This window comes from Vidua chalybeata, chromosome 9 (genome assembly GCF_026979565.1).
Source record: "Vidua chalybeata isolate OUT-0048 chromosome 9, bVidCha1 merged haplotype, whole genome shotgun sequence".
NCBI lineage: Eukaryota > Metazoa > Chordata > Aves > Passeriformes > Viduidae > Vidua > Vidua chalybeata.
The window spans coordinates 8,238,663-8,261,930 of NC_071538.1; the positions used below are offsets into that span (position 1 = coordinate 8,238,663).

At 43.4% G+C, this 23,268-nt stretch overlaps 2 protein-coding genes and 1 long non-coding RNA gene across 5 annotated transcripts in view; 2 read left to right on the top strand and 1 right to left on the bottom strand.

The window, feature by feature from the left end:
- The window catches only part of LOC128791996 (uncharacterized), a 37,263-nt gene extending 36,735 nt beyond the window's left edge, over positions 1-528 (bottom strand). For all 3 annotated transcript variants that reach the window (XR_008432265.1, XR_008432266.1, XR_008432264.1), the window contains exon 1: positions 449-528. This is a non-coding gene — a long non-coding RNA (uncharacterized LOC128791996). The remainder of the gene's footprint in view (positions 1-448) is intronic.
- Positions 529-18,659, top strand: MYSM1 (Myb like, SWIRM and MPN domains 1). The gene is made up of 20 exons (XM_053950003.1): positions 529-591; positions 2,443-2,518; positions 2,712-2,782; positions 3,050-3,127; positions 3,255-3,281; positions 3,775-3,853; positions 4,345-4,443; positions 5,037-5,791; positions 6,603-6,733; positions 7,566-7,669; positions 8,536-8,613; positions 9,677-9,765; positions 10,086-10,140; positions 10,219-10,269; positions 11,105-11,179; positions 12,170-12,358; positions 12,542-12,674; positions 14,463-14,568; positions 14,688-14,745; positions 15,551-18,659. The coding sequence occupies exons 1-20, from the start codon at positions 533-535 to the stop codon at positions 15,707-15,709; spliced, it is 2,472 nt and encodes an 823-aa protein (XP_053805978.1). The 5' UTR covers positions 529-532; the 3' UTR covers positions 15,710-18,659.
- Positions 18,660-21,362: 2,703 nt separating this feature from the next.
- TACSTD2 (tumor associated calcium signal transducer 2) lies at positions 21,363-22,731 on the top strand. Its single transcript, XM_053950910.1, has one exon. The coding sequence runs from the start codon at positions 21,363-21,365 to the stop codon at positions 22,290-22,292; it is 930 nt and encodes a 309-aa protein (XP_053806885.1). The 3' UTR covers positions 22,293-22,731.
- Positions 22,732-23,268: the final 537 nt, after the last annotated feature.

Sequence of the window (23,268 nt, forward strand, 5' to 3'; positions counted from 1 at the left end):
GTCCCCTCAGCGCCCCACCATGTCTCATCAGTCCGGCCGTGACCCCTCAGTCCGGCCATGTACCCCCAGTTCCCGGCCATGTACCCCCAGTTCCCGGCTGTGACCCCTCAGTCCGGCCGTGACCCCTCAGCTCTCAGCCATGTCCCCTCGGTCCGGCCATGTACCCCCAGTTCCCGGCCATGTCCCCTCAGCGTCCGGCCGTCACCCCTCAGTCCGGCCATGTCCCGCCAGTTCCCGGCCATGTCCCCTCAGTCCGGCCGTCACCCCTCAGTCCGGCCATGTCCCGCCAGTTCCCGGCCATGTCCCGCCAGTTCCCGGCCATATCCCCTCAGTCCGGCCGTCACCCCTCAGTCCGGCCATGTCCCGCCAGTTCCTGGCCATGTCCCCTCACTGCCGGGCCCTGTCCCTCAGCTCTCCGCCCGCCCGAGCCGCTCCGCGCTCCGCCTACCCCAGCGCCATCTCCGCCTCCGCCTTGGCCGCTCCTCGGGGCGCTGCTCCCGCCCCTTCCCGCGATAGCGCCGGGCCCGCTGTCATGGCGGCGGCGGAGGAGCCCGAGGTGGACATCGAGGGGGACCCTGCGGCCGCGCCGGGGTGAGTGAGAGCCGCCAGGGCCCCGCTGCGGCTCGGCCAGCGCGCCCCGTCCCCCCGCGGCGGGCGGGGGTCGTGAGGGGAGAGCCCCTCCTGAGGGAGCGGCCCAGGCCGGGCGCTTCCCGCCGCTCCGGGAGAGACCTTGGAGTGTCACGGAGTGCCCGTGGAGAGGGGGCAGCGCCGGTGTGGGGCATCGTCGGGAAGGGCACTGGGAACGGGGCTGTGATAGCGCTGGTGTGAGGAGAACGCGGAGCCGCCGTCATGGGAGCCCCCAGAGCCCGGAACAGCGCTGCGGGGCTGCTGGGAGAATCCTTAAAATACCCACGGATAAGATGCCGGGTTGTGTAACTGTGTTAGCGAGGGAGGCTCAGGAAGCTGAACGCTGGGAGGGAGGTGCAGAAAACGGGTTCATAGAATCATGGAATGTTAAGGATTGGAAGGGACCTTAAAGATCTTCTAATCCCAACCCCCCTGCCATGAACAGCGATGTCTCCCACTAGAGCAGGTTGCTCAAGGCGTTATTCATTCTAGCTTTGAACACTGCCAGGGCACAATCTCCCTGGGTAACCTGTGCCAGGGCATCACCACCCTCAAGAATTTCTTCCTAATATCTGATTTTTCCTTCTCTCAGTTTGTACCCATTAGTCCTTGTCCTATCACTACAGTTCTCGATAAGAGTTCCTCTCCAGCTCCCCTGCAGCCCTTTCAGATAGTAGAAGTTTGCTATCAGGTCTCCACACAACCTTTTCTTCTCCAGGCTGAGCAGCCCCAGCTCTCCCAGCCTGTCTTTGCAGGGGAGGTGCTCCAGTGCTCTTATCAACATCGTGGCTTCCTCTGGACTTGCTCCATCACTTCCATGGCCACCTTATGTTGGGGACCCCAGAGCTGGTTGCAGCACCTCACTCCAGGTGAGGTCTCACCAGAGCAAAGACCTGCTGGCTGTGCTGTTTTGACGCAGCCCAGCATTCCACTGGCTTTCTGGGCTTCAGCAAATTCACAGATAAGGGATGCTGAAGTGAGTAGGCAGTGACTGCAGTGCCTCAAATCGAGCACTTGCAGGTGCTGGGAGAGGTTTGTAGCAGAGACACCGCCCTCAAGTAGCCCCTGGCACTGCTGCAGACAGGCTGATCCCACCTTCTCCTGGGTATGCTCAAAAAGAAGCTGAAGTTGTATTGATCTTTGGACATGGAGACTCATCCTGATCCTTTATCCTATAAAGAGATGTTTGAAGTGCTGCACAAAGCAGTTCAGAGCAGAAGGTGAGTTTAATTTAGTAGCACTGCAGGGAATATAGGGCTAATTAGTCTTTAGACAAGACTGAATGTTCTGGAAGTAAAGATTTTTGAAAACAAGTAATTACACAAATTCCTAAGGAGATCTTATGCTGTATGAAAATAAAAGGAAATTGGTCAATGATGTTAATCAGTGACAGATCTCTAATGAGTAGTTATTTACAGAAAAGATTAAATATAAACTGGATGAAGTCTGTATGAGCATGAGATTAAATACTGGGAGGAAACTCTTCCCTGTAAGGGTGGTGAGCCCTAGCCAGGCTGGACCAACCTGGTCTGATGGGAGATGTCCCTGTCCATGGCAGAGGGTTGGAATGAAATGATCTTCCAGCCAACCCATTCCTGGATTTTATTCTATGGTTCTAGCAACCCTGTATGACAGGATTCTATTAAACCTTGTGCAAGTAGGAGGTCTCCTCAGCAGGAAAAGCAGTTTGCCTTTACAAGAAAATGCTTTTACCTTGTCGGGGGTAAGCTGTAGAAATGTTAAGTGGAGATAATACAACTCAATGCCATTCAATATTAAAAATACAATGTTTCTGAACACTGGAATCTCTTTCAGAGATCATGAAAACACAGCATCAAGCCTGCTGCAGGATCACTATCTTGATTCATCTTGGAGAACTGGCAACAGTCTTGTAAGTATTTTTTTAATCAAAGCTGCTTGTAGCAAGGTTATCAGAGCTTCTCTGTTCTCTCTTCCCTCCACATACACGCTCTTTTAGGTTTTTAACCAGTGCTTCTTCCTTACTTTTACAAACTGTTTCTTCTCAGTACTCAAGTACATTGTGACAGAATTCAGATATTAAAATGTGCTTTTGTTGTTTGCAGCCCTGGACGTTGGACAGCAGCATTAGTGAAGAAAACAGGGCTGTCATTGAGAAGATGTTGCTGGAGGAAGAGTATCCTTTTGCTGATTTGGTTTTATGTTTTCCTTTAGAATGCTAAAAGGCCTCCTATTTCCAAAAGAACTGGACAAATCTTTCCCTGTTAAGGTGACTGAAGCGCTGCAAACTTCTAGGTAGATTGCAGAAATCCTGCTGTAGAAACTGCAGTATTTGTTTCTATGGCTGGGTAATTCTGAAGCAGTGTAATTTATCTGATTGTTAAAACTCTCACATGTACAAATATCTCTGATGCTTTGGAAATTTACTTAATTACTATTTCAGATACTATTTATCTAATAAATCACTTTCTGAAAAAATATGGCTCAACCAAAAGGAAGTGGAGAAAAAATCTATGAAAAGGTAAGATCTGTCTGGGAAAAATTCTTAGCTGAGTAGAAGTGAAAAGTCCTTCTAAAATCCTTCTTATTTGCTGGGTATGCACCAGCAGCACAATTACTAATTTTTATTTTCACTCTTGCATTTGCAGCCCACATAAGAAGGCTGGAAAAGTCATGTATGTACATTTTAACAATTGAATTGCATTTTTAAGTGTGGTGTCTAATTTTGTTAAGTTACCAGATACTATTTTTTAAAAATTAAAGTTTGTTTTGTTTGGCTGTAAAAATTTATTTAAGAGACCTTTCAACAGGAAGAAATATTATTGTGTGTAACAAGAGGCTAGAGTGAACCAGGTTTTGGGGAGTTTTTTGGTAGCACAGTGGTCTTTATGTTGCCTTTTTACCTGAACTTTTCTGTTGCCTGCTTTGATGTATTTCTGTGCCATTGGTCACTGATGAATATTGAGTTGACTTGAACCTTCCATCATGATGGAGAAGCTGATGTGATTCTCAGTATTTTGTTTATGAGTCACATTCATGTTTAGAGCAATACTTCGAGTTTTGCCAAAGATGGGGAGTACTCCTCTTGTCAGAGGGTGCCTTGAGTGACTGGGATTGGAGAATATCTGGATTTGGGAAAGCACTGATTTCTGCTTCCTGCATTCCCAGGGTGCGTTCACCTACAAAATCTCCTGGCTGTTCCTTGAAGTGGACATCAGAGGAAAAAGAGCTGTTTGAACAAGGACTGGTGAGTTTGTTTATATCTATATAAAAGATTTTAAATTTAATTAATGAGTTGATCTTGAACAGTAAAGTAGTGGACATGAATAAGTATGTTGTATAATCACAATGCTGCATTAACTATGAGAAGTGTAGTGTGTTCTGAAGACAAATCAGGTAATAAAGTAAAATCCTTTACTGTTGTAAGGTCTGCAAAGATTAATGGTTGTGCCAATTGTAAAAGGGTTTGCTTTGCCAGGCACAAGGATTCCTTGGGATAGAAGGCAGCTGGGTGCCTGAAATGGGTAAAGAAGATCCTTCAGTTAAGAATAACAATAATTCTTACTACTGGAAGCAGTTCCCTTCTTGGTAGAGCATAAATAGTGAGGTTCTTCACCCTGGGTTTGCTTTAGTGTTTGTGCATTTAATGAATAATGAGGTTTTGAATCATTTGACACATGCAGTGCCATGTCTGGGATATCAGAGTTGGGGTCACTTCCATGTCCTTTGTTGTTTCAGGTGAAATTTGGCCGCAGGTGGACGAAAATTGCCAAACTGATCAGCACTCGAACGGTTCTGCAAGTCAAGAGCTATGCTCGGCACTACTTCAGGAACAAGGTAAGTGGGGCATCCCTGGAGCTGGCAAAGAGGTGTTGGCCCTTGGGTAGCTTGGTTTTAATCTGTCTTTTCAGGGCACTGCTGTCAAAGCAGGTACTTTAATCATTCCCATATTCAGAGAAGCGGAATATCATTATTTCCAGATTTAAATGTGAAGTCAGACCTGATTTCAAATTCCTAGAGTGACCACTGTTTTTATTGCTGGTAACTACACAATAAATGCAGTATAGTTGTGGTCCCTTACACTGTGAGTTGTTAGTCTGAAAATACTGGTTTTCTACTACACAGCTCTTTTTGCTGTGTGTTGTAGTTTTTGCTTCAGCCTCATTTGAGATTTCATGGGCTTTAAGAGGAAATAACTACTTTCTAGGGCTTTTTGACTGGAAATACATGTCAATTTGTACTTGGCCTAAAGTATAATTATAATGCTGTGTAAAAGTCAGTTGCAATGGATTGAAGTAAATTAAAATGATAAATTGAAGAAGAAACACTTCAGAATATCTGCTGTTCAAATAAAACAGTCCTGATTATTTGGGAGGCACATGGTTTTGGTTTGCTTTTTCCCTCCTAAATGTGTTTTATATTCTCCTAAGGCAAAAAATGGTGATTCAGAAAAAGAAGAGCAAAGTCAGTGTGGGAGCAGCCTTCCCACTGAAGATGGGACAAAGGTGGAAGCTGGAAACTTGAGAGGCCGTGCAGACCCCAACCTGAACGCAGTGAAAATTGAAAAGCTGTCAGATGATGAGGAAGTGGACATAACTGATGACATGGATGAACTACTCACTCCTGCCTTCCAGCAAGAAACAGGAAAATCTGAATTATCTGTTATCCCAAAAAGTCCAGTTGAAGAAACAAAAGCAGTGGAACAAGGTTTTTCATCTGCTGGCCACAGTTCTGCGACTGCTTTGCCTAAAGAAGATCCTCAGCACACCAGGTCAGAGACAGTGGATGCGTTGGTATTTCCTGCTGTGGCAGCAACATGTTCCCAGCACCTGAATGGGGATAAATCTGTGACTTTGGATTACCAGCAGTACAACAATTTTGTTGAGAAAGCTGAACAAGGTAGACCAGTCACATGTCATGGGACTGCACAAGGAACCGATCAGGAGCTCGGTGAGGTGCAAAGAGACCTGGCTGATAGTGGATTGCTTTTTCCTTCTCCCTGCCAAGTGGATGAAGATCATCAAGAGGAAGCAGAGGAGCTGAAGCCACCTGATCAAGAAGTGGAGGTTGACAGAAGCATCATTCTGGAAGAAGAGAAGCAGGCTATTCCCGAATTCTTTGAGGGGCGCCAGGCCAAAACACCAGAGCGTTATTTGAAAATCAGGAATTATATTTTGGATCAGTGGTGAGATGCATTAATTTCTTTTACTGAAATAAGTGATTAAGATGTCCTGGTCTGATGTAGCTAAAACACTACTTAGCACTAATAGCTTACTTCTGAATAGAGTGAAATTAATTGTATGGTAGCTTGCCAGTGAAGAGCATTATTAATGCTTCTTTTGCATCTTCCTGATTTTTTTCTCTGGCATTCTGGAAGCTGAGCAATGAAAATACTTTAGCATTAAGAAAATAAATGTTCTGGACTAGAACAGGCTGCATTTACTTTGGCTGTGCTATTTACTTGCCATTTTTGCCATCCTATGCATAAGAATGGTTTTAACAAATGGTTCCTTAAAATTACCAGTGGCATTAATTTTGTAGCTCTGCCTTTACAGATGGGTAGCAAGAAGTGCTAGAGCAAATAATGTTGACCAAAGGACTGGCTCAAATTAAGAATCAATTTGGAGTGGTGCTTGTACACTTAAATATTTTATATTCCATCTGCAAAGGATTGGTGTAAGGAAACAGGTGTGGTAGGAGGCTCAAGATAATTTGGTTGCCAGTTTTGGTTTGTGCTTGCTTTGAAGTATAAAGAATTACTGAGTTTAACTCTGTCCTCATTCAGTTATCTTGTGCTCTGACAGCTTCTAATTGCAAAGAGAGACTAAAATTCCATTTGACACCAGAGAAGTGTTGAACTGAGAAGATTCAGTATCAGTTTAAAGGAAGGGATAAATGCACAGAGAGCGAAAACAGAACCTCAGTTAAAGTCCCCCAATTCCTTTGTCCCCCTGTGGTTTGTTCTGCTCTTTGACCAGTGCTGTGCTTTGTTTTAGGGAGAGATGTAAGCCCAAATACCTGAACAAGACCTCGGTGCGGCCAGGCCTGAAGAACTGCGGGGACGTCAACTGCATCGGGCGGATCCACACGTACCTGGAGCTGATAGGAGCAATCAACTTTGGCTGTGGTAAAGATATTTCTGTTAGAATGGTCAGTAAAGAGCCTCTTCTGGTGCAGTGCTGAAGGACTGCCCAGCATTAGAGTGTGCTGCTCACACAGGATGCACATTCATCCTTGCTAGGAAGGACCTTCCAAGAAGATTCTCTCATAACCTTGGAAATCTAGAGGAACTTGTAACCTATTAACAGGATTAGGAATTTTGGGCTTACACAAAACCTTTTATTTTTACTTTTTATTTTTCCTTTTCCTCATGTTTAATCACACACCAGTTGGTGGGATGTCTGTTTTGTTTCATGCTTTTCTGTGTGTCCTGATACCAGCTGTGTCTGAAATTCTGCCTTCCTTCTTATTAGGCAGAATTCAAGTAATTGTTTCTTTTCCCACACTAAATTATAACTGTTTTCTAAATAAACACTGATGCCTTCTTCCTCAGGGCTAGTTTTTAAATAATTTAAGTGTTAAAATTAGGTGACCTGTTAAAAGTGAATGTGCACCTGTAACTTGATGTTGATTTAGAGGCTCAGAATGAATTTTGGTCCAAAGCTGAATGACAGTCACCTAGGAGAGGAGCAATGTCCCGCAATTACATTTTGTCCAAAGTAAAGTTATTAAGAATTAATTAACAAGAAGGAGGTTTTGTTGTTTTAAAAGCGTAATGGGAGAGGGCTACATCACCACTCAGAATTATGTCTATCAAGAGATGTCTTTGCTGTGAGGGTTTTGTTTGCTTTCTCCCCGTGCCATTTGCTGTTGTCACCCATGTCATTCCCGTGTGTGTGGCAGTGCTGAGCAGCGCTGAGCTCTGCTGACACGGGAATTGTCCCCTGTGTGTCCTGCAGAACAGGCCGTGTACAACCGGCCCCAGCCCGCCGACAGGAGCCGCTGCAGGGAGGGCAAGGACACGGTGGAAGCCTATCAGCTGGCCCAGCGCCTGCAGTCCATGGTACAGCCTGGGGGCAGCAGAACAGGGGGACAATCCTCCCAGCTTGCATTTATTTGCAAGCCAGGGCACCTCAGGGAATGTCTCCTCTCACTCAGGTTGCAGTTTCCCTAGGGTGCCCTGTGATTCGGGTGGCAATCTTGGTACAGGTGTCTCACACCCACTCACATGTTCAGGTACTTCACTCCAGCTGTCTTGCAGGCTTTCCCCTGCAGGCTGAACCCCACCTTCCCATAATTTATTAGCCACAAAACAGTGAAGTGCATTGCAGTGTGTGATTGAGTTGCTTGCATTTCAACTGTTAAATACAGTAGGTATATGTTATGGCTTCCTGAGAGCCCTATGCACACAATTAAATGCAGCAGTAACTCATTTATAACTGCATGAATTACCAAGGCTTGCCAGAGTTAATTTTTATATTCACACTTAATGTAGCATTTTTTAGTACTTCACAGCAAACCAGTTGATGAGAACAAAACGAAATCAATCCCACTTTAAAAATAATAAATTGAAACGTAAAGAACTGTAGCATACACTAAATGCAAACACACTGAGTTTATGGCTTTGTGTGTTGTCTGAGCATTAATTCAGAGCTGGATATCAGTGCCCTGATGTTGTCAGGGGTGCTGATATTCCATGGAACACTAACAGGCGTTACAGCCTTAAACACCAAAAACTTTACAGATGATAATTCAGGATAGATTGTGAACTACTTAATTCTACAGAAATCTGGGGTGTTCTTTATTTTCTGGGAACATGTTGGAGTGTCAGTACCTTTCCTGGGGCAGTGACCTTTTTGGCTGCCTGGATGAAGGAAATGCAGTTTTTTCAGGGTAACAGCTTTGACTCATGGTGGTTTCTCACCTCAGCGCACGAGAAGACGGCGAGTGCGGGACCCTTGGGGAAACTGGTGTGATGCAAAGGATTTGGAAGGACAGACATTTGAGGTAACTCTCCTGTGTTTTAACCTTAAATCATCAATTCTTGCTAATTGCTGGCAGGTGCTGTTGCATCAAACAGACAAGGGAACAGTTGTGTCACAGGGATTTAACCTCCCTTGTGGAAGTGTAATTTGAAAGTACTGCAGCAGCTGGTACATCATCATGCTGATAAATACAGCTGCATTTGGGGTTTGCACAGGGGTTTTATGCCCATAGAACTCCTTGCCTTGTCTTGTAGGAGATTTTCATGACCCGTTGCTTTCAGTTAACTGCCTTTAGGGTAAGGGTAGGAGATGGGAGAATAACATTTAAATGTTATTTTTTCAGTCCCGTATGGTTTCCTTGTGCTCATTATGCAGGTGATAATGAGTTCCTAATATTAATTCTGCTACTAGCAATATCCCCAGTAATACTGTGGTTTATTAAGTGCTTTAAAAATTCATGCAAGGTTAAATATTTTATGGGAGAATTGGAAAGAAAATACATGTCTGTTCCTACAATTATAAATTACATGAAAAGTGAAGAACTGTAGACATCCAATTTTCCTGTATACAAAGCCTTCTTAATTTTCAACCTTTCAGTAATTGCCTGTAGCAAGTACTTCCATAATGGTATCATGCCATCCCTATTTTTGTGTAACTTGGGGTTAATAATTCTAACACTTCCTGTAAAATACATATTTGGATGGAAATAAACATTGAAAACATTCATCCCTAAGGAGGGGGCATGATAAATTCTGGCCGTGGTTTGTAATAGCAGATTGTCACACCTGGATTTACACCCGGTTTGTGATGTGGGCTGTGATTTTACTGAATTTGAAGGATTTGGAGACTGAGAGAATTCTCTTATCAGGCACCTTGTGGACTTGATCTCAGATTGTCATTCCTTCCTTGGAATGACACTGCTTGGTTCTGCCATGACTCTTGCCTCTATCCTGAGTAGTCTTGTAACACACAAATTATATTAAGAGGGCAGGGATATCAAGAATTTATTCTGGGCTGGTTTTGCAATCAGGGCTGAAAAGCACTTCAGACATTGAAACATTCAATTTTTTAAAAAATATTTTCAGCATCTCTCAGCTGAAGAATTAGCAAGAAGGAGAGAGGAAGAAAAACTGAAACCTGCAAAATCTTCTAAAAGTTCAAGACAAATCAAAAGGTATTTGATCACATTGTGTTCAGACATAGATCTACTAGAAATGGAACAAATGTCCTGTGTAGTGTCAGGCTGGAGCCCTGCGCAGCATTAATATGTATCCTGGTCTGAAATAGCAGGGATGCTTTTCAGATGTTCCATGTTGGAAATTCAGGAGTGTGGGAAGTGACATTTCTGTATTTGGTGGAAGCCATGCTAATGTGGGATGAGAAAATCCAGTGAAGAAAACAAGGTTATTCCTCCTCTGCCATGGAGACAGTGGGAAACTTGAAAAGTTTCCTGACTGTCCTACATCTTTAGAGAAATTTTCTTTCATTTTATAGTTCCTTTGATCCCTTTCAGCTGATACCATGCTGTTTGTTCACGGAAGAAAAGCAGGTATGTACCTCTGAGTGGATTACTGAGAAGGCTCCATTGCTGGAGTTACTTTTCTTACTATTGTGTTTATCATTTCAGGAACCCTTTCAGGTGAAAGTGTCTTCCGAAGCACTTTTAATAATGGATTTGGTGAGCATGAAGTTTTATCTTTCAAAAAGCTGTGATGTGTATGCTGTGGGTTTGGTTGTTTTTTTTTAATGAGCAACATAACAAGACCAAGAAAATAAAACAGAGAAGCTGTGGCTGCCCCATCCCGGGAAGTGTTCAAGGCCAGGATGGGTGGAGCTCTGAACAACCTGTTCTAATGAAAGGTGTCCCTGCTCATGACAGGGGGGATAATGAGATAATCATTAAGGTTCCTTTCAACCCAAACCATTCTGTGATTTTTTTTTCCAGTCAGACCGAGAAGTGTGAGAATCTAGTATTAAATAAATCCCCTAAAATGAATGGGTTTTGTATTGTGCTTAATATACAACTATTGACTTTCTAGAAAAACTAATAAGAGCATTGCTACTTTACTGAGAGCTCTACTACTTACTACTCTCTGTCATACTTTAAATCTAATTTGCTTAAAGGTACTTTCTGAAACAGACTGCCCTTCTGAAATTTATGGCTTCATTTTCTCCCAGTCTGGGAATTGATTTTGTGTTTGCAAAGCAATGTGTAGGTTTTTTCAAGAATAACAGGCTGTACCAAAATGAGTGCAGTTGTTCAGCACTGCCCAGGCTGCAGTTTTTGAAGCCAACGTTGCCTTGTGTATGGAAGTCTTGCACCCTTACACTACATCTGTGGTGTGTGTATATAATAAGCAAATTTAATCTTTTCTGTTTGCTTTAAATGGAAGTACTGGCTATTTGAGAGTCTTGAGTTGTCTTGAATTTTCCTTCTATGTATCCTTGAGAAGTCACTGCCTTGTGAGAAATCCCACAATTTGGACTTTACTACTTGTTTGATCTCATTCCAGCACTCTCACGTGTCTCTGGCAGAAGTGATTGGGCTGCTTGGTGGAAAGTACTCTGAAGCTGATAAAGTTGTGGAAGTAAGTGTTTGTCTTTTCACATTTTCTCTATAATATTAAAACTGAAATGATCATAGGTACAATTTGAATAGATGTAACTTATTTCTAAAAGGCAACTAATTTAATATATTAAATTGAAGTTAAGTTGAAGTTCATTACTGTAGTCTTGAAATATGAGGGTTGAGCTTATGTCAGCTGCATCATGAGGAAGATCTGGTAAATGCCTCTTAAAATTCTGTAAGTTTTCTGTAACTTATTCACAGAACCACCAGGTTGGAAGAGACTTTCAAGATCATCAAGTCCAAGCCGTGCCCTAACACAACTGAACCCTGGCACCCAGTGCCACATCCAGTCTTTTTTTAAACACATCCAGGGATGGTGACTCCACCACCTCCCCGGCCAGGCCATTCCAGAACTTTATGACTGTTTCTGTGAAAAACTTTTTCCTAATATCCAGCCTGTATTTCCCTTGGTGCACCTTGAGACTGTGTCCTCTGGTTCTGTCAGACTACAGCCACCTTTCAGTGAGTTGTAGAGAGTGATGAGGTCAGCTCCAGGCTAAACAACCCCAGTTCCCTCAGTGGTTCCTTACAGGGTTTGTGTTCCCAGCCCCTCTCCAGCCTCGTTGCCTCCTCTGGATGCACTTGAGTGTCTCAACGTCCTTCCCAAACTGAGGGGCCAGAACTGGACACAGCACTTGAGGTGTGCCCTCACCAGTGTCAACAACAGGGGCAGAATGACCTCCCTGCTCCTGCTGGCCACACTATTCCTGGTCCAGGCCAGGAGCCATTGGCCTTCTTGGCCACTAGGGCACACTGCTGGCTCATGTTCAGTCTGCTGTTGACCAGTACCCGCAGGTCCCTTTCTGCCTGGGCACTGTCCAGCCACACTGACCCCAGCCTATAACACTGCAGGAGGTTATTGTGGCCAAGATGCAGGACTCGGGCACAACAACCCCCTGCAACCTGAGGGAGGTTCTTGCACTGGTGCAGCTGGAGGTTCTTTCCCCAGGTGCGTGCAGCAGAGCCGTGCAACAGCCTGAGCACAGGCCTGCAGTGCGAGATGGACCCGGTGTCCCAGACTCAGGCCTCGGAGTCGCTGGCGGCCAGGGGCTTCCAGGTCATCGGCTGGTACCACTCCCACCCCGCCTTCGAGCCCAGCCCCTCCATCCGCGACATCGACACGCAGGCCAAGTACCAGGTACAGCAAAGGCACTCCAAAACATCCAGCAGCCCCAAAGCCTCCCTGGGCCTTCACCCTGCTGCACCAATGTATCTTACATCAGCTCAGCGTGAATTGACATAAAAGCTGTTCTTTAGGTTTTGGCTTTGCTGTTCTGAATAAGACTGGATTTTTGTACGTGGTGTTTTTGGTGTTTTTTAGAGCTATTTCTCCAGGGGTGGTGCCATGTTCATCGGGATGATCATAAGCCCTTACAACAGGAATAATCCTCTTCCCTATTCCCAGATCACCTGTCTGGTCATTAGTGATGAGATCAGTTCTGATGGTTCCTATCGTAAGTACCCCTGTTTAATCCAGTGTCTTAATTCTCCTTTTCCTTTTGAGTGTTAAGGGGAAGATGTCTGGTTTTGAACCTGAGAAATCAGTATTTATATATTTATATTGGTAATATGAAGGCATTATATAAATGGTGTCATTTATAATGGTAACATGGGCTGGATAAACCCAGTCATTTCACTGAGACACTGTGGGTTGTCTGTGCTGTCAGGATAGGAATACACAAGTATAAATATGCACGAGATCGATCTTCTGTGTTAGTAGTTCCCACAATTCCTGAAAGAAGTGAAAGGGTTGGGACACAGGTCCCTGTTACTTACATACAGAATCCATGTGAACAGCTTAGAAACTGTTTCCCATGTCTTACTTGGCCTGTGTTACAATATTCTGAACAGATTCTCTACTTGAGGAGACAGAAGTAAATAGTAAAGAATTGGCTGCTACAGTGCCCAAAAATCCTTAATTTTTGAATGATGTGGCATTCAGCAGGTCAGAGGATCAAAGAAATGTGCCAGCTGTCCAGAGGAATACAAGACACGAAAGCTGTAATGGTGCTGGCATGAGCCCCCACCTAAGGGAACAAATTCCTGATTAAAAATCCCATTGGCATTTTATGAAAGCATGATCTTTTCTTTTCTTGAACAGTTAAGGACATAGCACATAAAATTTGCTGTATTGCAAGTGATGATCAAGATCTTCTGCTCTTTTCCTGACATGGATTTGAGGAAACTCCCCTGATAACAGTAGATGGTTCTGGTAGCTGCCCTTTCTCTCTTCTCCTCCCTCTATTTATGAAGTCCTGGTATTTGCATGCACATTCCAAGGTTTCCAGTTCTCTTGGCACAGCTGTAGCTGAGGCCTTGTGAGCCCACAGTTGCCTCTGTTTTTTCCAGTGGAAGCAGACACGGGAGCCCATCTGCCTGGAGCCTCACTGCATGGTCCTGGGCCAGAGGCAGCAGTGGCCACATCTGTGCCCCAGTTCCTGTTTATCACCCTGAGACTCCTGCACTTTTATCCTCCTCTCCCACACATCCCACCCTTGTGGGGGGCAGTTAAAATACTGACAAACTCTATTGCCCTGAGAAGTAGACATTTTTGTAGTCATGTGCATTTTCTGTCAGATGATTTCAGATTTCTGTTTAGCTCCTGAAATCAAGGTTTTACAAAATGCCATCTCCTCTGGCTCTTTGGAAATGATTTACTGAAATGTACAGTCTCTTTCTTTCTCCCTGATTTTTGGTAAACTAATCGTGTCCTGCAAATAACTTTCTGATGGTTCTTTTAAAATATTTTCTAGAATTCTCTTCCCCCACCTGCAGTGAACTAGAAGAATTTCTTCATTTCTGAGCAAACTTCCTTTGAAATTGAAAACAATAGTCAGCACTTCACCATCAGCCCATTCATACTGAAAAACCAAACCTTTTATATTAATTTAATAACCTTATCACTCTTAGACTACAAAAGTGCAACTAAGTTAGAAACACTCAGTTCATTTTTTCATTTCTGGGTTTGTTGTAGATTTCTGTCCTTCCTTATGGAATGGGAATTGGCAAGAGCAGGGAGCAGAACAGATTTGTTCCTACTCCCACCAGAATTAAATTTGGAATCCAAAACACGTCATCCTTTAACCTCCTTAATGTTGTCAAGTAACAGAATTACAGGCTTCTGCAGTCAGTAATAAATGAGGAACAGTATGGGGAAGGAAGGGATTGCACCTAAACTAAACAGGAAAAAAAACAGTGGAGTGTAGCAGAAACACTGAATAATGATCTTCAATTGATTGCAGGCCTGCCCTACAAATTTGAAATGGAACAGATGTTGGAGGAGCCTCAGTGGGAATTAATATTTGAAAAAACAAGGTGGATAATTGAGAAATACAGATTTTGCCACAGGTTTGTGTCCACTTCTGTTACGAACAGCCAGGCTGGAATTTTTATACATTTATTGTTACTTTTCAGTCAAGACCCATGGCTGCTTTCTCCAGCACTCCTGTTTGTTTTTCTTCCAACAGCAGTGTCCCCATGGATAAAATTTTTCATAGAGATTCTGACCTGACTTGCTTGCAGAAAGTAAGTTTTCTTATCTTAATTTTTTTATGTTAGATTATTTTTTTAAACGCAAATCTGTTTCATGTCAGAAGTCACCTGGTGTTACACTTTTACAAATAAGAGATGTAAATTAACGATAATAAATTATTTTTGTGGCACAGCTTATTTACTTACAACACAGTGAGAATAAAGATCTTCCTCTCAGAGAAGTTGGGGGTGTGCAGACACCAAGTTTGACTCTCAGTTTGGAGAGGAATTAATGGCAATTAATTACTCAGGTCTCTCCACAGCATTTTGTATGCTTTCAGTGTCAAGACCTGCACACGTCTCAAGAGCAGATTTGGCTTCATTCCTAGTCCTTTGTTCCATCAGTAAAATAATGCTGTGCCATGTTTCTCATGGATAAGTAGGAACTTTAATTTTCCAGTCAGTGTAGTCACTGCTCTGGAGCTCTGACTAATGGCAGCTGTACCATTATTGCACAAACAAGACAGAAACTCTGCCCAAAGCAAAAGACATAAACAGAAAACTTGCACACAGTAATTGCACACATTGATTTTTTTTTTTTTGTTCCCTCTCAATACATCTTTGCTTATAAAGTGTAAATCTAAACTTGAGTTGGTAGAATGCTCTGAAATTTAGTTGTTGGGTAATTGGTTTTAAAGAGTTGGGTTTACATCACCCTGTTCCTTTTAAATTTATAATGTACAAACACTTTTTGTAGTGTTCATCCTAAATAAATAAATTAAAATCTCTTTGCAGTACTTGTCACATAAAAGAAGGAGGAAATGACAATTTAAAACAGATTTCCTTTTCTTTTGCCTAGCTTTTGGAGTGCATGAGGAAGACTTTGGGCAAGGTAACAAACTGCCTCATTGCTGAAGAGTTCTTGACTCAGATAGAAAACTTATTCCTTTCCACATACAAGAGTGAAAAAAATGCTGAAGGAAGTGAGAATGAACATTCACTCAAGTTGCCAGTGTGATGGCTTTGGAATTTTGATTTCATTTTTTTATTTCTTCCCCTCCTCTCCTTTATGTCAACTTTTTCAGAATTGTTATCCCTTTTAATAGTGACTGTTAAGAATCCAGTGTCATCTCATTGTTGTGGTTTGAAAACACTTTGAAATCTCCTGATGTGTGTGACCTGTGTGCCCAAGGAATGCTTAATGCTAATGAGTGCCATGGAGTTAATGATTGAGCAGCCTGATGTTTGGGAAGGAGGACACCCTGTCAAGAATGCTGTGCATCAGTCTGCAAGGAGAGCTTGTCCTCTCTCAAGTCTTTCAGTTTGGGGATTTCTCTAATGTTTTTATCTACAAGTGCAGCTCTAACTCAGGATGGATTTGTTCCTTTGCCTTAGGGAGTGTAACTTTGAATGAGTTCACAAAAGGGAAACTTAACTGAAATGAGAGTTTTGTAGCTCAAACTTTCCTGGTGTCCAGTAAGAAGTTTCATCCAGTTGTAGCAAAATACATCACCCAATTTCATTTTTTACTATTATTTCTCATATTACTTTTCCCCATTGATTCTGATGGTCAAGTAGCTTTTTGGCACATTCTTTGCCATCTTGCTTCTAATATTGGGGAGAAAAAAATGACAAGTTTCATGATTTCTCAGTAGTGGCTGTGCTTGTTTCCAGTGGAAATGATAACTCCTGTCCTACCACAGGTTACCTCTTTCTGACCTTCCATTCTACAGGGAGGTTTTATGTTGTTCTCCAGATCATTGTGGTTTGTCCACTTGTAATTGCCACTGTTTCCTGTGGAAACCAGAGTTCCTGATTGATGGCAAACGGAGTGCAACGAGCAGAAAAGGATTTGTGAAGAAAAAAAAAATCCCCACTTTTATATTCAGAGTCTTCTCTATAATGTACAGTTCAATAGAAAAACACTTGTTTATATCAGTTCCTCAATTATGATTTCATACAGTTATATATTTAGATAAATCAGTCACAGATTGATCTTGATTGAGAAGTTTCCTGATTGCAACTTGGAAATGTTTCATGAGCTGTATCACTGTGAATATTTTTAGAAAAAAATGTGCTTTAAATGTTGCTTTCTAAATACTAAGGGAACTTGACTTGTCTACAAGTATTACTATTTACACATGTTTATCTTGGGCAGAGTTTCTCAGAGAGGTCTAAAATATATTTGAAAGTTTCAAGCAAGACTTGGAGTTTATATCTAGAGGGGAGACAATGGACCCAATTTTTATTTTAAGAAAATGTGTGTATATATATAGTTCTACATAACATAAATGGAATTTTGAGATTTTGTATGTTTTAACTTTTTGTTTGTATAAAGAGTTTGAAAAGCTTTAAAATCATAGAGTTGCATCCCAAGGAGGGAACTCCTTCGCGGAAGTTGATGTTCTATTTTTATCAGGCCTCATGAGTCTCTCTGTCACTAAGGGGAAGGAGCAGAACCCAATCAGGTGAAAATGTGAGGCCTTTAAACTCAGTGATTTTCCCACATTTAAGAGCTGTGGACTCAAAAGTTCTGGTGGGTGTTGTGTGCTCTCTCTATGTTCAGATGTGCTGGTGCACAGCTGTAGGTCCCATTGCTGTGTGTAATTTACCACTTGGTGTATCCATCTCCCTCTGGTCTCTTGGCTCAGTCTGCATTTACTCTAAACTCTCATCTCTGGGGTTTCCTGACCACCACTCTTGCATGGATTCCTGGCTGAACTACACTGCAGGTGGGAGGGCATTCCTGCTTATCAGTGATGGGGTGTTGGGTTGCAGTTTTGCAGTTTTCTGGAAAATCCCCCAGTGCCAATGTGCTGACAGTTCTAGTTAGAGCTGCTAGGAGGAAGATTTTGAATCTCTATTGTCACAGCACCATGAAGTAGATACTGCTCCTTATCCACACCCTATTCCCAGCCCTTTAGGGATGAGTCAGGATTACCCAGGTAGTGGTAACAATGTCCTGGCTGCTTCCCTCTTTAATGACCACTGAGGTAAAGCCACACAGTTGTATTGTTGTATTTAACAGTGGTGTTATGTAAGGAAATTTTTGAGTAACCCAGACACTTGAAGCGATTTTTCTGAGGACATGGGGCAGGATTGAGCCTTTGACATGCACATAAAGGCTCCGGAGTTCCAAGTGTTTGTTGCAGGGTGGTGTGGAGAAAATACAATGCTTGTACCATCAGGATCCAGTATAGCACACAGAATCCTACAGGAATTGGAAAGAGCACAGCTGTGATGCTGAGCAATGATTTTGTTGACAGGAGGCAGGGGAAGAAAAGAACATAACCTACTTTTCATCATTTAGTTTCACTGAGTTGTTAATGATACAAGTTTGGAAGTTGCATGCTTCCCAGGAAATAAAAATCTGTTTAATAGACCAGTTCTACCAAACACATTTTCGGCATGCCATTTTTTTTAATGAAAAAGCTTTTTTTTCCCCCCATCCAGGCTTTGTTTCTGTGGACCTGTGCAGACTAACCTGCTGTTCCTTTCCATAGGACCAGTGTTACACCTTACCAAGTTGTTGCTCAGGACATGAGAAATTGTTGAGGAGTGAGTAATATGATGCAATTAAAACTGGAATTCAGCATGTTAGAAGAGAAAAGATAAATTAATAAAAAACCACAAAATAAACCCAAACAACCCCTCCCAAGGTATCACTTCTGGTAAATATCCCTATGGGCATTTGTTGGCTGAATCATGTTTTGCTCTTCCAGGTACCAGCAGTGCTGCCTCACAGGGATGCAGATCTTGTGTTCAAGGAGAGGGAACATCCCTAATTTTACTTTTTTTGAACTAACCAAGTTACCAAAAACAATTCAGTTGAAATAAATAAAACCAAGTAAAAAGTCAACGCTGTTGATACTCATTCAGTACTTTTTTCTTTGCTTGCTTCTCTGCTATTTTTGCCTGGTGATAGACAAGAGTCTACTAATAAAGGCTGTACATGCAATACCCAGAAAGATGTGTCTGTATTTGTAACAGCTTGTCTCCGAGCCGAGTCTGAATGTCTTTGTTCCGTGTCGGTGGCACGGACCGAGTGACAGAGTGAAGCTCGGTTCCAGCAGAGGGAGCTTTGTCACAGCGCTGCGGGAGAGGTTCGGGACTCGGAGCAAAACTGTTCTTACGAGTGTGTGTAAACCTGCGGCCAGGGGCGCGTCCAGGGCAGGAGTGCCTCGCCAGGGAGGTGTTTCCCTCATTATTTTACACGCGCTCTGCTTTAGTCTCCCTCAGACGATGATCCGGTGGTGCTGGGGGCAGGGATGCTGGGATGGTACCCCGTGTTTGGCACACCCGTCACAGTCCTGAATCTGCAGTGTGAGGGGTTTGCAGAGGCTCATCCTGGAGGTGCCCAGCAGATCCCTCTCCATCAGCCACATTCCCTTCCCCCGAGCCGATCCGATCCAAGTGTGCTGGTTCCAGCCCTGCTACCAGAGCCCTTCCTGCTGTGCTGGAGAGGATTCACTCTGCTGGGCAGGGCTGAGCCGTGAGGGCTGCAGGGGGAAGAGAGGCTGTGGAGAGGACAGTGCCCCCCAAAAGGAGGGTGTGGCCCAGCAGTGCCCCCCAAAAGGACGGTGTGGCACAGCTGAGCACCCCAAGTGTCTGCACGGGGAGGGAGAGGCGCTGTGCTGGTGCTGGTGCTGTGCACCCCCGAGGAAGTGAGGGATAAAGACTTCATCCATCCCCACGGGAAGCAGCCAGTGGTTTAACATCCCAGTGAACACTGTAATCACATGTGATGCTGGACAAAGTATTTAATGGCCTAGATAAAAGTATTCGGGTTGTTTAATTGCTGCTTTACATAGACCTACTGCCCTACTTTTACAAGGTTTAGAATTGTGCTGAGAAATTGTTTCCATGGAAGCAGAGATCACTAAAGAAATAATGCACTCCACATTTCCTACAGGATTATTCCTTTTACAGCCTGCTGTTCTAAATAATTAACTCTTGTAGTACTGTTGCAGCTTAGCATGGATTAAAAGAAATAATACGTTTTTTGGTGTCATAGAGGCATTACATTTTTTAATATATATAAATAGTTGGATCTATATATAGTTGGAAAAACTTGTCTTTAAAGTAAGTCCATTCCTTCCTTATTTAGAAAGGGGAAAATCCACCAGTAAAAGAAAAAGTCAGTGAAGAAGTGCACTTTTATTTTGAACTATATTTCACATTTGGCATTTAAATAATGTGAAATAAAATATAGACAAGATATGAGGAGCTAGGTGATAGCTAAATGGATTTTGACTTTGAAGGAGGGATGTGAAAATTAAAAGAAAAAAGGACATTATTGTAGTGTGGGTAAATGAATGACTTAGAAATGGGAAAAGAGTTGCTAAACTATTATAGAATCATCAACATGACAAATTGACTTACCTGGCAGTTTTAATAATCGTTTTAGCTGTAGTTCTCAATTATTTTCCAAGAAAGCTAACTGGAGTTATTATTACCTGAAGGAATATCCAGATTGTGTCCTGCTTTGGCAGAGGGTATTTACATCCCATTTCCATGTGGAGCTCTGATTTTACACCTATTCCCTGGCAGGCAGGGTCCTTCCCAGTGTGCACAGAGCCACAAGTGCAGGAGCTGGCAGGCACTGGAAGTGGGGCAGTGCTCAGGTGAGCAGCACACAGGTAGGAGCTGACTGCAAGGCACATGGCTGGGAGTGCAGTGCACACACTGCTCTGTGGTCATTACTGGTCTCAAAATAATGATTTATAAAGAGTCTGACAGGGTTTGACAAATCAGATGAATGGGACTGACTTAATGCAAACTGGAAAATCTTTGTCAGCTGCTGCCAAAGCACATGGAAATGGTAATACAGGTTTGTAGATCACTGGGAGGCTTGGGAGCCACTGGAGTGTTCTGTGAAAGGCATTATTACAGTTCAGATTGAAAAATTTCTTAAGAAATAACAAACAACTTTTTCAGGGTAACATAAGCATGAAAATCAGTATTATTAGTGCTGCCTTAGGATGAGCATGTGCCAAAGGGAAGGTTGAAGAGAAGCTTTCGATGCTGGAAAATGAGGCTGCTCTCTGCAGGACTGCAGCCATCAACCTGGTCAGCTGTGGTTCCTCTGAAACAGCAGCTGCTCCAGGCAGCAACCATCAAACTCCCAAAGGCTTTATTTAATAAAGCTATGAAAGTAGAAAGTCCATAACTGATAAGAATCTAGATAGTGGAATGATAGAGATGCTGTGCAGTGAAAGACACAGGAACAACCATGATGGAAGTGGAGGAGTAGGATTTCCTGCAGAAGTGGAAGAAACTCCTTAAACAGCCATTTGCATACAGTCCATGCAAAGTCTAAAGAAGGAAAAGGGCCAGCTGCTTGTCTTTAATCCATAACGGAAGCCCATGGCAGGAGCTTGGCTGCTGTCTCTTTCTTCCTTGTTGTTTCCTCACCAAGCAGGAGCGAGGGAGGCAGCTGGAGGCAGGTGCCACTCCCTGAGAAGTAACAGGGAGCTGGGAAGCTGTTGACTGGGATTTGGGAAGGAGATGCCAGTTGTTTTGGAAGAAGAACCTGTTTGGTGGGTCTGATTTGAATCAATAAAGGGAGCAGCACGCCAGTGTGTAGGAATGAGCAGCCTCCATCAGTAGATTAAAGCTTTGGATGCTACCTGCTGTCGCTCAGGACTTTATCTGTGCTTTTCTCCTGCACTATGGAGCCTCTGTTTGGGGTTGTGCTGGGTTTGATTCTGGCAGTCGCTTCACCAGCCCACGACACCTGTACCTGTGCGACCAACAAGTGGGCAGTGTGTGCCCAGGACGGCCCAGGGAACTGCACCTGCAGGCTGGCAGGTTCAGATCACCCTGTAGACTGCTCAACCCTGACTTCTAAGTGCTTCCTGATGAAGGCAGAAATGATCCCCCTGAAGGAGAAGCGCCTCTGGAGACCTCCCCACGGGGTGTCAGACAGCGACGGCATTTACAACCCTGACTGTGAGGACAGCGGTGACTTTAAAGCCAGGCAGTGCAATCAGTCCAGCACCTGCTGGTGCGTGAACACCGCGGGCGTGCGGAGGACAGAGAAGGGAGGCAGGAGCCTGAGCTGCAGTGAGCTGGTGCGGACAAGGTGGATCTACATTGAGCTGACACACAAGAGGAGCTCCAGGGCCTTTGGCGTTCCCGATGTGGCAAAGGCCCTGACCCAGCTGTTTGAGAGCAGGTACAAGCTGCACCCCAAGTACATCGCAGCCATCAAGTACGACCCCCCCCTTATCCAAATCCGCCTGGACCAGAACAAGAAACCCAGGTGGGATGTAGATATAGCTGACGTGGCCTATTACTTTGAAAAAGACGTGTACAATGACTCCGTGTTTCCTTCCAACAGTAAATTAACTGTGTCAGTCAATGGAGATGCTCTGGCTATTGAAAAGCTCTGGATTTACTATGTGGATGAAAAGCCCCCAGAGTTCTGCATGAGGCAGCTGGCAGCTGGCATTAGTGCTGTGGTCACCGTGGTGGTCCTCACTGCTGGCATTGGCATCGCCGCGCTGCTCCTCCTCAGGTGGCTGCGCACAAGGACATACAAAAAATTTGAGTGTAAAGAAATGAAGGAAATTAAAGCCCCAAGCTTAGAACTGCCCTGAGCTGAAAGAAGAACGGCAACTACAGGAAGAAAAGGAAAAAAACAAGGTGTAAAATACAAAGAACAGACTCTGTATATGTGATGGATTTGTAGTTTTTTCCTTCCTACAGGAATTTGTACAGTGAATGTTCTAAATTATTCTTGTTTAGTAAGAATAAATTTTTGGCATATAAATGAATTTGGGAGTCAGTTACCTAAATATTTTAAATGACTCCTGCTTTGGAGGGTAAGAAAACTGTTACAGCTGTCTATTTAACATAACACAGAAGGCTTTCACTCCTGCTACAGGCCTGGCTCAGATTGCTTAAATACTTAAATACTCTGTGGGGTTCTTGGTGTATCTATTTACTGAAATTAAAACACTTGCCTCAGCATATTTGGGCTATATTGCTGCTTTTCTCATGGTAGACTGTTTTAAAATGCAGTGTGTTTTTAGTTCATGGGGGCTTTGAAAAATAAAAGTTTCTGGAACTTTTTTTATCAGCAAATAATTTCATGAATATTACTAAATAACCATATAATATAATGATAAGATGTTTTGCAACATCAGAGGCTTTTATAGAGTGATTTGTTAGGAAACATCCCAGGTGTTGGGTCTCTTCCAGGTGCAGAGATCCCCAGTTCCCAGGTTTGTATCCAGGCAGCACAGTGAGCTATTCCCACTTGTGCTCTTTAGTAAGGGTCTGACACTCCTTGTCAGCAAAGATCCCTTGATCCCCATGCAAGTGTAAGTTAACCTTGGTGCTTTGTCCACATTCCAACTCTGGTAACAGCTTCCTGTCTACCTAAATTCCCTGGGCAATTTTAATGGGATGAGATATTTTTCAGTGTTGTACAGCTTCACAGAAACACTGCACAATGCTCTGGGACAGGCAGAAAAAGAGCTTTATTCCAATTGAGCTGGGGGGGGGGGGGATTTAAGAGCAGAGTGTAATTACTGAACTTGGAATTTGGCCGACACACAACTGGACTGCTTT